This window comes from Hippichthys cyanospilos, chromosome 9, assembly GCF_059441005.1.
Source record: "Hippichthys cyanospilos isolate Australia breed blue-spotted pipefish chromosome 9, RoL_Hcya_1.0, whole genome shotgun sequence".
Classification (NCBI taxonomy): Eukaryota; Metazoa; Chordata; class Actinopteri; order Syngnathiformes; family Syngnathidae; genus Hippichthys; species Hippichthys cyanospilos.
In genome coordinates this window covers 23,422,255-23,434,375 of record NC_142377.1, presented here as the reverse complement: position 1 = coordinate 23,434,375, position 12,121 = coordinate 23,422,255, and the positions used below count along the sequence as shown (strand labels likewise).

At 57.1% G+C, this 12,121-nt stretch overlaps 1 protein-coding gene across 9 annotated transcripts in view; it reads left to right on the top strand.

Moving 5' to 3' along the window:
- ptprt (protein tyrosine phosphatase receptor type T) overlaps positions 1-11,712 on the top strand; it is a 53,491-nt gene extending 41,779 nt beyond the window's left edge. For 6 of the 9 annotated variants that reach the window (XM_088423363.1, XM_088423364.1, XM_088423360.1 and 3 more), the window contains 16 exons: positions 1,223-1,315; positions 1,657-1,766; positions 2,308-2,395; positions 4,789-4,874; positions 5,248-5,284; positions 5,489-5,586; positions 6,185-6,301; positions 7,932-8,086; positions 8,851-8,986; positions 9,061-9,210; positions 9,287-9,460; positions 9,616-9,747; positions 9,814-9,939; positions 10,029-10,192; positions 10,271-10,406; positions 10,501-11,712. In XM_088423363.1, coding sequence (XP_088279489.1) covers positions 1,223-1,315; positions 1,657-1,766; positions 2,308-2,395; positions 4,789-4,874; positions 5,248-5,284; positions 5,489-5,586; positions 6,185-6,301; positions 7,932-8,086; positions 8,851-8,986; positions 9,061-9,210; positions 9,287-9,460; positions 9,616-9,747; positions 9,814-9,939; positions 10,029-10,192; positions 10,271-10,406; positions 10,501-10,554 — 1,856 coding nt within the window. In that variant the 3' untranslated portion in view covers positions 10,555-11,712. The remainder of the gene's footprint in view (positions 1-1,222; positions 1,316-1,656; positions 1,767-2,307; positions 2,396-4,788; positions 4,875-5,247; positions 5,285-5,488; positions 5,587-6,184; positions 6,302-7,931; positions 8,087-8,850; positions 8,987-9,060; positions 9,211-9,286; positions 9,461-9,615; positions 9,748-9,813; positions 9,940-10,028; positions 10,193-10,270; positions 10,407-10,500) is intronic. The other 3 variants (XM_088423362.1, XM_088423369.1, XM_088423366.1) reach the window with 2 other exon arrangements.
- Positions 11,713-12,121: the final 409 nt, after the last annotated feature.

The window sequence follows — 12,121 nt, the reverse complement described above, 5'->3', positions numbered from 1 at the left end:
AGCGAGCCCGGCGCATTAACAATGAATTCGCTGTTGTTTACGCGCAGTATTTTTGTATTTACAGCAGGGCCATCTTTGCCCGATGCTCGGGCTCGATGTTTTTTGTTTTCTTTTTGCTTCTCTCTCTCCCCCTCCCCCGAGCAGGCAATTCTTCTCCCGCCGTCTCATTCAGCATAGCATTAGCTGAATGCGGGGTGATTATAGCTAATGGCAGCCATTTTGTGTGGCTGTAATGCGCCAGCGCCGGGTAATTGAAGGTGAGAGCGGGGTTGAGAGAGACTCATTTTTAACCTTTATGTGCCGCCGCATCTTGACTCTCTGCTTACGCGGCCGACGTTCCATGTTATTGGCGACGCGGCGGCGTCGCGGCCGTCTCTCCGTCTTCCACAAAAGCGCGGAGAAAAAGCTTTTTCTTTTCCATCGCCGCCAGCTTTCGCACATTCCACGGCATTTAGATAAAGACGAAGGACGCCCTGTCAGATTTGGAAGGCTGGCAAAAAGCTCCCGGCAAAAAGTACACACAAAGCTTCCGGTTTTGTTTTTTTGGGGGGGGGCACGTCTCCTTAACCTAACTCATTCACTCTCATATTTGTATGACGTATTTGTATGTTTAAGAGTCCAGACATTCAATTCCAGCTTCGTCTTTAGATTTTTGGCAAATTCCATAGCTAAAGGAACGACTGAAAACGTCTTTTAGCATTCAATCATTCAATGGAATAATCAATGACTTGAGTAACTGCTTAGTCATCCCGGGTACTTTAGGACCGAAAGTCTTTATTACTGGAGTACGTAAATGCCGAAAACAGTGGCTCATCGCAGCGGTTGTCGCGTTCGGCCGTCAGACATTTGCGAGAAGCCGCACGTGGAAAAAGCTACGGTTTTTCCCTCTCTTCCGACGGGATCGCGAGGGTTCCCGTCCTAGAAGGGTTAACGCCCGCGGCCGGCCGGTGGACTCGTCCTTCTTTGTGCGCGATTAGTAGATGAAGATTAGCACAAGAGTTTTTCATCTCGATTGCAGCAAAAGCATAATCCCGGTTTTTACAGCGATTCCGACGGCGCGTGAAGCAAAGTAATCGGCCATTTTAGAAGCGCCTTTAGCGAAACGCTTCGGGAAACAGAGGGAACCCTACGTAGCCGGGATCGAATGTCTGCGCTCCGAAAAATGTGGGCAAAGTCTTGCTGCCGTTTGAGCCTTTTTTGTGTTTGCGGACCCGCTCCGCAGACGGCGGCCAGCCCTCTCCGGCCCAGCCCTCGCTGACGCTGCAGAGCTTCCCGTACGGCGCCCGCGACTCGGTGGAGCTGGCCTACCAAAGCGGTAGGCGGGGACCGCCGCGGGATGGGCTCCCTCCCTCACCCGCGCCAAAAAACAGTCCAAAGCGCGCGCTTCCGTACGCTGCGTGGCGAGGCTTTGAAAACGGAGTTTTCCTGGATTCCAATCCTGGATTGGTCATAAGTCGCCGCAGCGCAGCGGAAATGGAAGCTTGCTCCGCAAATCGGGGTCGTTCCGTGACGTGCGGATGAAATCAAGGCCAAAAAAAAGAACCCCAAAAGGCTAATTCAACCGAAACGCTGCAACTGAAAAAAAGGACTGTCCGCAACGCCGGGAGAACGGGCCTCCGACCGCTCGCGTCCCAATACTTTTGTGCGCGTCCTCAGGTCAGTTCCAAGCGGGTCGGTTCCAGCCGGCCATCCGCGTGGCCGACCTCCTGCAGCACATCACGCAGATGAAATGCGGGCAAGGCTACGGCTTCAAGGAGGAATATGAGGTGAGCCGCCGCGCGCTCTCCTCAGCCTCTTCTTGTCCCGGTTTGCTTTCTGCGCTAACTAGAGTAAAGCCGTTGCGACCCCTAAATTCTAGACGGGGCTCAGGTCGCGGAACGTGACCGTCGACGGAGATGTTTTACAATCCTGCGCTCAATTCCCTTTCGTTTTCCACCGTGTGCGCGGTCTACCGTCAATAAACGGCCTCTTGGAAAAGGCGCGTCAGGAGGCGCGTACGACCACCAAACCGTCCGTCGCAGGAGTCGAGCGTATTATAAGACTTTTCCTAAATAAGGCGCATAGAGTCGCAGCTGCGGTAGCGACCGGGCTCCGACTCCAATCTGATCTCTGCGACGTTAGCCCGACGTACGGCGCATGCTCTTGTTCTCCCAGTGCCCGCGTTTGTAAAGGCGTGTGTAACACGCAGGTATGCGTGTTTGGCCCTTGAAAGATCGGCGGGACCTTTGGCAGCTCCCGCGACGCGCCGTTTTCTTCCCTGTTCGCCTTTTTTACTTGTGCGCGCGCGTGTGTGTGTGTGCTTTTGAGGCTCTGGCGGAGGGACAGACGGCGCCGTGGGAAACGGCCAAAAAGGACGAGAACCGCAACAAGAATCGCTATGGCAACATCATCGCTTGTGAGCACCGCCACCTTTCTCTTCCTCCGCCGTCAGCTCGTCGGCTTTCGCTCGGTCGGCCGGGAAAGGCGAAACGCGCCGCCCGGCCCCGGCGTGAGCCGACCCGCAAAAAAGCGCCGCCGAGCGCCTAAAAGCCTCGGGCCGGAGCGTCTCCCAAGACGCCGCGTGGGATTCGCGGCCGGGAAGTGTCGGAAACGCGGCCTCGCCGCCGACGTCGCGCCGTATCGACCCGCGCGGCCATTTTGGGGGGGCGGTCGGCTTCCCGTTTTCTCGGGTCGATCGCGTCGTCGGATGTTATCTGCGATGTCGCGCGAGTTAGTTTTCTTGCCGTCCGCGCGGTGACGCCACCCGCCCAAATTCTCCTTATTGCGTCCCCGAGCCGACTTACATTCCACGCGATGATAAAGAGGAGCGGGCGGCGCAAAACACAAATATCTCTCGGCTTGACTTTTCTTCCCCTGGGGGGGGGGATTCACACCCGAAGGCTGCGCGAAGGCACGAAAGGGCACGGCTCGTCACGCCCCGGCGAGAGACGGCCGTCCGTAATTGAAGGCGTCGGAGCCGCGGCCGCCCCGGGGCCGTCGAGGACCAATTCGCCATTGGCGCAAATGTCGGGATCGGCGGCAGGCGACGGGCGGCAAAACGTCGCGCTTGAGCTCGGCTCCGTACGCCGACGGCCTTCTGACCCGTCGCTCCGAATCCGCAGAGCGTTTGAAAATCATTCGTAGCCGTTCAAAGCTGGTAAGAGATGAAGCGGAAAAATGAATAAATATCAAAAAGCTTTACTTGTGATGAATCGGTCTTGGCTTTGTACTAGGATTCCACTTCTGTTGCGGCTTTTTCCACATCAACCGTGACGTTTGACAGCGGCGGTCACCAGCTGCTACGGAAGCTTCCCGAAAATTGGCCCTCACGAAAGGCTCATGAAAAAAACGCCGGCGCGCATCACCCTCAAGCTTGAGGCCGGACGAGCCGTTCCGAGCTTCCGTTTGCGTTTTCGCGGACGGGCCGACTTGGCTCTCCATTTGCACGTTCATCTCAAATCCCGGGGCTCCTATCCACGCGCGCCCCGCGTCCGAGCGAGCGAGCGGATTTGAAGCGGCGGCGCCGAGTCGTACTCACGCCGAAGGCTCTTTTTGTCCCGGTCCGCCTTCCGATTTTCAGAGTTCCCGATTTTTTGACCGAATTCGGGGGGCCCCCGCAGCCAGTTTGACTTTGCGACCCGAAGCGTAGACGAGTCCGCCGAAGCGCTCGCCGCCCCGCGTGAACTTGATTCTTCTTCGTTACGCTGTCTCTTGCTCTAACTGCGCGTGTGCGCGCGCATGTGCGCGCGCTGCGTGAGTGTCAACATTCCAAGTTGTTTGACACATCAGCTGGAGGGAGCTGTGGACTTAATAGGCTATTACACACTTTAATACCCTCCACACACACGCGCGCACACGCACACACACACACACTGCAGCCTGTTGTAGGCGGATGGATGTGGTACATACGCCACACAAATAGCTTTGCGTGCGCGCACGCACACACAGCAGTCGGTCTATTAAAGTTGCCAACGCCTCCAGCTTGAACGAGTCGGCGGCGAGTTAACTGATTAGCCAGATCCGCGACGGATGCGAGGATGAGGAGCGTGCGTGCGTGCGCGCGCGCGCGCGAGTGCCGGAGGCCTGGGCAGAGGGGGCAAAAAAAAAAAAGCGGCGTTCAGCGATCGCCTGCCTTTCCCTTAAACGTCACGGCTTCACACATTAGCGGTTAGCTCGCCCGTTAGCTTAGTGCTCGCACAGCTTATTTGGATTCTTCTTTGATTCCTTGCGCATCTGCAGTTAGCTTCAGCCACTCAGCCGTCGCGACTGCTACGGCTCCACGTCTCCACTTACAAAAAAAAAACAAAACAGAAAACTCTTCTTCTTCTTCTCTCTGGCGTGTCGACGCCGGGGTCAGCTCCGGTCCAACTTTTCTCGGGCTAAACTTGGGCAGTAATGATGAGGAGATCTCGTGAAGGTTTCGAAAAAAACCAGAGGAGGTCGACGAGGTCCGCGCGGGGCTCGGCACAAGACTTGTGCTCGTTAATGACTTAATGACCCCTCCCCCCAAAACCTAAAGTCGCTCTCACAAACTCTGCGCGGCGGTCATCCGCGCCTCCGCTTTTCTACCGGCGGAACACAATAGAATAGATGGCGGGCGGGCGGCATAGAAGATCGCACCTCGGCGGCGCCTGCGCGCAATTATTCGGGGGAAGCCAGGAAGGGGCGGAGGAAACGGCAAAGGGAGGAGGGAAGGAAGCAAATCCAAAGGAGACAGGGGAAAAAAAGGCCCCGCCGTCGGGCGCCGGGCGCTTTTGTGGGTCGGCGTAACTTTAGGCGCCTCTGTCTTTTTTCCCGCGGCGCCATCTGACCCCGCAGACGATCACACCCGAGTGCGACTGCAGCCGCTGGACGGGGAGCCCCACTCCGACTACGTCAACGCCAACTTCATCGACGTGAGTCCCGCTCTAAAAGCCGCCTCCGCCAACAGCCAAAACAAACCGGCGAGGGGGGGCTGGACTTTCATTTTAAGGGAGGATTGGCTTATTGTTTGATTCGAATTGAAAACTCGCCCTTTCGACTTTTCACATTTCTGTAACATGATCGCCTTCTGACTTTGAGGCGCCGAGTCCTCGGCGGCGTTGGGCTCCTCCGGGCTCCTCGGAACACGGGCCCCGGGGGTGCCCGTCGGAGGGCGTTTGATTTTGGCTTATGGGCTTCTGGGTATTTTGGGTTAGGGTTTTTTTAGCGCTTTTTTGTTGTCCTTCTTTTTTTCCCAAATCTCCCTTTCGGAAGATGTGGCAAGCGTTTTTCTTGTGTGTCTCTCAGGGCTACCACCGGCCCAGACATTACATCGCCACGCAAGGTAATCGGCCGCAAACGACAGCCTGCGCGGGGGCGGGGGCGGGGGCGGGCTCACTCGGGCAGACGCTATGACCTCGGCGTCCTAAATTTAAACCGCCCGATCAAAAAAACCAAAAGAAACGGGAGAGCCCGTTAGCCGAAAGCCGGCGTCCGCTTTGGGTGATGGCGCGAGCCTCGCTGTTTGCTTTGTACGCGCGTGCGGCAGGGCCCATGCAGGAGACGGTGCGGGATTTCTGGAGGATGGTGTGGCAGGAGAGGTCGGCCTCCATCGTCATGCTGACCAACCTGGTGGAGGTGGGCAGGGTGAGTTCCCACGTTCTCTAACGCCGGCGCGCCCGCCGTTCGGCCCATCTGCCTACGAAGTCCACCGGAGAGCGGCGGGCGGGCGGGAAGGATTTCATGGCGCGAGCGGCTAACTTTGCTGTGTAAATAAGGCGCCCCGAGGGTTGAGGGGAAGTTGTCAAACAACTCCATCTCGCTTGGAAAGCAACACACATGCAAATGCGGTCATTACCTGGAGAAACCTTTTGCGTGGGGGCCTACGCTAATTTGTGATGAACTGTATGTTCTCTGTGTACTAAAATGAAACTAAACAAATCTTATCTTGCTTGAATTTTTCATGAGATGTGTCAAGCTCTCCTTACCCCCCCAAAGAAAACGCATTTGCATGCGTATCGCTCTCCTTACCCCCCCAAAGAAAACGCATTTGCATGCGTATCGCTCTCCCAGCAAGACAAGCTTGTTATGCAACTTCACCGCAGGCGATTTAGGGTGCCAGCTAAAGTCCTTGCTGACGATCGGCTTCATAGGACTTCATAGGTGGAACTCCCATTTGGAATATCTCTCGGCGTTCTCTTGTTGATGTTTTTTCTGGGGGGGGGGGGGGGGCGTCCACCGGCAGGTGAAGTGCGTGCGCTACTGGCCCGACGAGACGGAGGTTTACGGCGACGTGAAAGTCACCCTGGTGGAGACGGAGCCGCTGGCAGAGTACGTCATCCGGACCTTCACCGTGCAGAAGGTGAGCGCCGAACGGACAGACGGATAGCCGACAGACGCTAAAGTAGCTAGTTGCTAGTTGGCGTTTGCGTGCTCGGCGGGCGGTCGGCGGGTCCATCGCTTTCTTTCTCGGCTGCCCGGCCCTCGCTCAAGTAGCCCTCGCTCATTACTCGACAGCGATACCAAAGGCGAGCGGATTCATTCCACGTTAGAGATCGCAAAGGCGTCGGGAAATGCAAGGTGCGCCCGAAAATAATCGAATGAAAAAAAACAGCATACAGAGGAACCAACAAGGAACTATAAACCAAGGAGCGCCCGAAGCGCTCGCTCTGAGGAACACGGCAAGCGGCGGACGGAAGAAGTGAAATTCTTCCTCTGGGCCGAGGCGACGACAAGGAGCGGTCGGGGCGGGAAGCCGATTGGCCGGCACGAGGGAGGCGGAAGCCAGGGGAACAAAACGGTGACGTTGAACGCGGGAAGGAACGCCCGAAAGTCCAAAAGAGAAAAGAAGGCGAAAGCGCCATTCCAAATACACTGATAGTAAGAGAACGCCAGCTTTACCATACGAGCCTCCGCCTAGTCGTCGTCGCCGCTAATATTTTTGGAAGCGGTGCTGTTTATTATTCTTTGGAGCCCTTTGCCGCCTTTTTGTTTTGCTATTCGCGGGCTCCTCATCATCACCTTGGCTTCCCTCGGGACCATCTATGGATTTTCCTCCATTGGAAGAGACGTCTGGGAGAGGAAGAGCGAGCCGCCCTCGTTTTTTTTTCTTCCCCACTCCCGGCGGATCCGTAGCGCCGCGCTCCTTCCTCCTCAATAATTCAGCGCCATCGATTCCGTCCGCCGCCGCGCCCCGGACTCAAAGGAGCGGGGGGGGAGCCTGCCCGCTACGGGGTCTCTCGGGTCACCGGAGCCCCCCCCCCCCACACACACGCACACACACAGGAGACAAAGGCAAGGTTACGAGCAGCGGACGACACGCTCCGGCGCCCCCCCCCCCCCCAGCCCGCCTCGCGCTCAACCCACCGCGCCCCATTTTTTCATTTGCTTCGTGGATTTGCTTCGACTCGAGAGCAAGCGTCGTGCCGCATGGTCACCCGCACAAAAACCACCGACTGACAAATGCAAACCATCAAACTTGGTTTCGGAAGGGAAAAAAAGCTTCAAGCTGTTTCTTTTTACACGTGTTTGTTTCTTTTGTTAAAAACGTGGACATAGAGTTGAGATTTGAAGAAAGAGGTCAATATTTCCTAAAGCTTCGGTCATGAATGGAAAGGCTGGAATATGGATGGAACCTTTCCTCTCTTTTTGCTTTGTAAAAAAATCACAAAAGGAAAATAAAAATCCATATCAAGTTCACCTTCATCAGAAAATCCGCAAGCTACAAGTTGAACTTTGCTTGGGATCCGGATGTTTGTTTGCAAAAATGTACCGCATATGTACGGTGTATTTTTGGGAGGAGAAGGGAAAAGTGAGGAAGGAAAAATCCACGCTTTTGTTCTTTGCTTGAATGCCATCTATTTTGGGAGCGGTCCGACTCGGAGGGGGAAGGATAAAGGCCCCGGACGGGGCCCGTTCAGCTTTTGAAGGTCCGCGAGGGATTCCGAAGGCTGGTTTTCTTTCTCTCTTTTTTCTTTCTTTCCTTCTTTCAGAAGGGTCACCACGAGCTGCGAGAGCTGCGGCAGTTCCACTTCACCAGCTGGCCCGACCACGGCGTTCCCTGCTACGCCACCGGGCTCCTGGGCTTCATCCGGCAGGTCAAATTCCTCAACCCGCCCGACGCCGGGCCCGTGGTGGCGCACTGCAGGTACGGCCGCGCACGTTTGGGGGCCCGCAAGGCGGAGCCCAGCGCCGCCTCCTTTTTGCTATATGCCGAAGCGGGCAAATGCGGAAGCCGAGGAAAAGAATTTTGCCCGCCCCGCCCGATCTCGCTCTCGCCGTTGCGACGAGCTGAAAAGGCGCGGCGGCGCATTTCCAATGAGCGCGACCCGACGCGCTCCTTTTTCTCGTCCCGCGTTTGTCCGGCCGGCTCCACTTTTTCATTCCTTTGCGAGGTGAAAATTGCTCATTTTTTCAACTTTTAGCGTCGGCGAGTCGACATTAATCACTCAGGTGACAGGTAATCTGGCGAGGCTGCCCCCCCCCCCCCTCGCGGCCTTTCCCCCCTCCTCCTCATTCATGCGTTCTCCCTTCCTCCTCCGCCCGCGGCGCCGCCCCAGCGCGACCATCCGCGGCGCCTTTCCCGCCTCGTAAAGCGCCGCTTTTCCTTTTGGGCGGAGGGAGGAGAAAAATCAAATAACTTCATGTAAATCTTCCATTCACACTCCGCATTTTCGCCAAAGAAAATTTTCAGAAGACCTCCGATTGGGAAGGCGTTTCTATGGGGCGAGGGTTTTGCCAAAGAAAAATAAATCGATGGCGAACAATCCGAACGGGAAGCCTTTTGCTCGCGATTCGATCGGAAAAAGGAGTCGAATGTCGAATTGAATCAAGAGGGCAGAAAGGAAACGTTCCTCGCTCGATGTTGGGTTTTGTTAAGTCGCCGGCGTTGCGGCTTGTCTCCGGGGGCAGCGCGGGCGCGGGGCGGACGGGCTGCTTCGTGGCGGTGGACATCATGCTGGACATGGCGGAGAACGAGGGCGTGGTGGACGTCTTCAACTGCGTCCGCGAGCTCAGGTCGCAGAGGGTCAACATGGTGCAGACGGAGGTGAGCCCCGCGAACGGTCCCCGCGCCCGGCTTTTGAGCGGGGCTGAGGCGCCTCGCGGCCGGCGTCTGCGCAGGAGCAGTACGTGTTCGTCCACGACGCCATCCTGGAGGCCTGCCTGTGCGGCAACACCGCCATCCCCGTCCGCGACTTCCGGGCCGTCTACCACAACGTGGGCAGGCCCGACCCCCAGACCAACTCCAGTCAGATCAAAGACGAGTTCCAGGTGGGACGTCCCCCGCTCCTGCAGGCAAAAGTCCCCGCGGGTCTGGAACGAGTCGCCGCCGCCCCTTTCTCGGCAGACCCTCAACATAGTGACCCCCAGAGTGCGGCCGGAGGACTGCAGCGTGGGTCTCCTGCCCCGCAACCGCGACAAGAACCGGAGCGCCGAGGTCCTCGCGGCCGACCGCTGCCTGCCGTTTCTCATCTCCGTGGACGGCGAGAGCTCCAACTACATCAACGCCGCGCTCATGGACGTAAGTGGCCGGGGGCGGCCCGCCTCCCGCCTCCCGCCTCTCGCCTCCCGCCTCCCGCCTCCCGCCTCCCGCCTCTCGCCTCCCGCCTCCCGCCTCCCGCCTCCCGCCTGGCTAGAAGGGCCGGCCGGGTCCTGTCCTGAAGTCGCCTTCCGCAGAGCCACAAGCGGCCGGCGGCCTTCATCGTCACCCAGCATCCTTTGCCCAACACCGCCGGCGACTTCTGGAGGCTGGTCTTCGACTACAACTGCTCGTCCGTCGTCATGCTCAACGAGATGGACGCCGCCCAGGTAGGCTCGCGCTCCTCCGTCGAAAGCCGTCCGCGGCTAACCGCCGGCCCCTCCCCCCCCGGGCAGCTGTGCACGCAGTACTGGCCGGAGAAGGGCTCGTGCCGTTACGGCCCCGTCCAGGTGGAGTTCATCTCGGCCGACATCGACGACGACATCATCAACCGCATCTTCCGGATCCGCAACGTGGCCCGGGTACCGGTCCCCGCCCCCCCCGACCCCCACCCCCCCCGACCCCCGAGCCCGGCCGAAGGTGACCGACGGCCGGCGCTTTTTGCGCCCAGCCTCAGGACGGCTACCGGCTGGTGCAGCACTTCCAGTTCATCGGCTGGCCGGCCTACAGGGACGCGCCCCTTTCCAAGCGATCCGTCCTGCGGCTGGTTCGCCGACTGGCCAAGTGGCAGGAGCAGTACGACGGCGGGGACGGCCGCACCGTGGTGCACTGCCTGTAAGCCCCGCGGATGGCGCGCTTTGCTCCGGCGCCCTTCCGAAAACCGCATTTGTTGCGGCTTACGTCCTGCCGCAGAACGGGCGGCGGGCGTTCCGGAACCTTCTGCGCCATATGCAGCATCAACGAGATGATCCAGCAGCAGAACGTCGTGGACGTCTTTCACACCGTCAAGACGCTGCGCAACAACAAGACCAACATGGTGGAGAGCATTGTGAGCGACTCTGGCCTCTGGCCGCAGCCTTGCGCCCGTCCCGTTGGCCGGCTTGACGCCCGCTCTTTTCTTTTTCTTTTCCCCTCTGGTACAGGAACAGTACAAGTTCTGCTACGAGGTGGCGCTGGAGGCGCTCAGCTCTTTCTGAGCCGGGCAACGCGCGCGCGAAACTTCGAGCGAGGTGGAGGCGGTCTCCCCCGCGCCCCCCTAGCCCCTTGCGTGCAGGCCGGCTAGGACCCCCCCCCCCCCGAATTTGCTTGTCCTACGCGCGTGTGTGGGACGGGGCGTCGCAAGTCTGTTGGCGTAGTGTATCCCCCCCCAAAAAAAACCCAGAGCCTCACACCACTGAGCATCGAGGCCCTCAAATTTGAAAGCCACCCGTGTGCGATGACGTCATCGCCGCAAGCCGCAGCGCGAAGGCGCTCGCTCGCTCGCTCGCTCGCTCGCTCGGACCGGCCGCTTCGGAACGGAACGCTATTGACGGGGCAAGAGATTGCTTTTTTTGGAGGGGGGCGGGGGCGGGGGCGGGGGGCTCGTTTGAAATTTGCCCAAAAACGACCAAACAGGAAGTGTGACCCTTTGGGTCATTTTGCCCCTGCGACCCCCAAAGCCACTTTTCTCCTGGCCCCGATGAATTTTGGGAAGCGTGTCTGGAATGAGTAACCCCCTCCCCCCCCCAAATAAATCAATCAGGGCCGGCATGGCCTAAAAGAAAACTTTCCAGTCGGGCAAGCTGCGTCCAGGGACCCGAGCGCCAAGCCGGCTTTTTTTTTGCGTGTTCTCCCCGAGCCCGATACCTTCGGACATGGGCTAGCGAGCGGTCGCGGGCGCGTCCGGATAAACGGATCGGACGGACGGAAGCCCGAGTTTGGCCCGGGCGGCGGCGGCGGCGGCGGCGGGGCAAATTGGGCCACGGGGTACGCGTTGGATATCGGCGGCAAATCTGAGAGCAACTTTGCAGGCGAAGCGCCGAGCCCTTTTTCCCGCCCGGGTCGGAGAGGACTTTGCTTTTTGCGCGCTTTTTTCTCCACTTGATTTTTTTCCCGCTTATCGTTGGTATTTATTGACTTTTTTTTTAGCGTTGGGCCCGCTCTTCTTTCGAGGGTTAGGGTTTTTGTTGTTTTCCGTGAGCTCGGCTTCCGAGCGCCGCCGTTTGATATTTTTCTTTTTCTTAATGACCGTGATTAGTATTCCGTCGGTTTGCGTCGTTAAAAGAAGACGACGTGTTCGGCGGTGTTCTTTTTTATTTGCTTGTTATTATTCAATGTGTTAAGGTATCTAATATTAAAGGGACCAAAATGCTGAATTGATGTCCTTTTTTTTTTTAGCCAAAGTAGTATGGTTTCACTGTTCTTCTCGGTTGGTAAAAAATGTTTGAAGAAGCAATGATGGGGGGGGGCTTTGGTACTTAAAAAGAAACATCTATAGTAAGGCTTTTTGTTTTAAAAAAAAAAAGACTTTGTATAGTAAGGCTGTAGAGACCGTGTGTAACACAATCTTTTTTTTGCATAAAAACCTAAACAAAATCTATAGTAAGGCTTTTATTCAAAGACCATCTAGAGTAAGACTCATTTTGTTCCCAAAAAAGGGAGAGAAAAGGCTTTATTATGTTATGTAAGAGAGCATTTACAGTAAGGTTTTTAATTTTTTTTATTGGAAAAAATAAAAGATCATCTATAGTAAGGCATTTTTGACCAACTGTAGAAAGGCGTTTT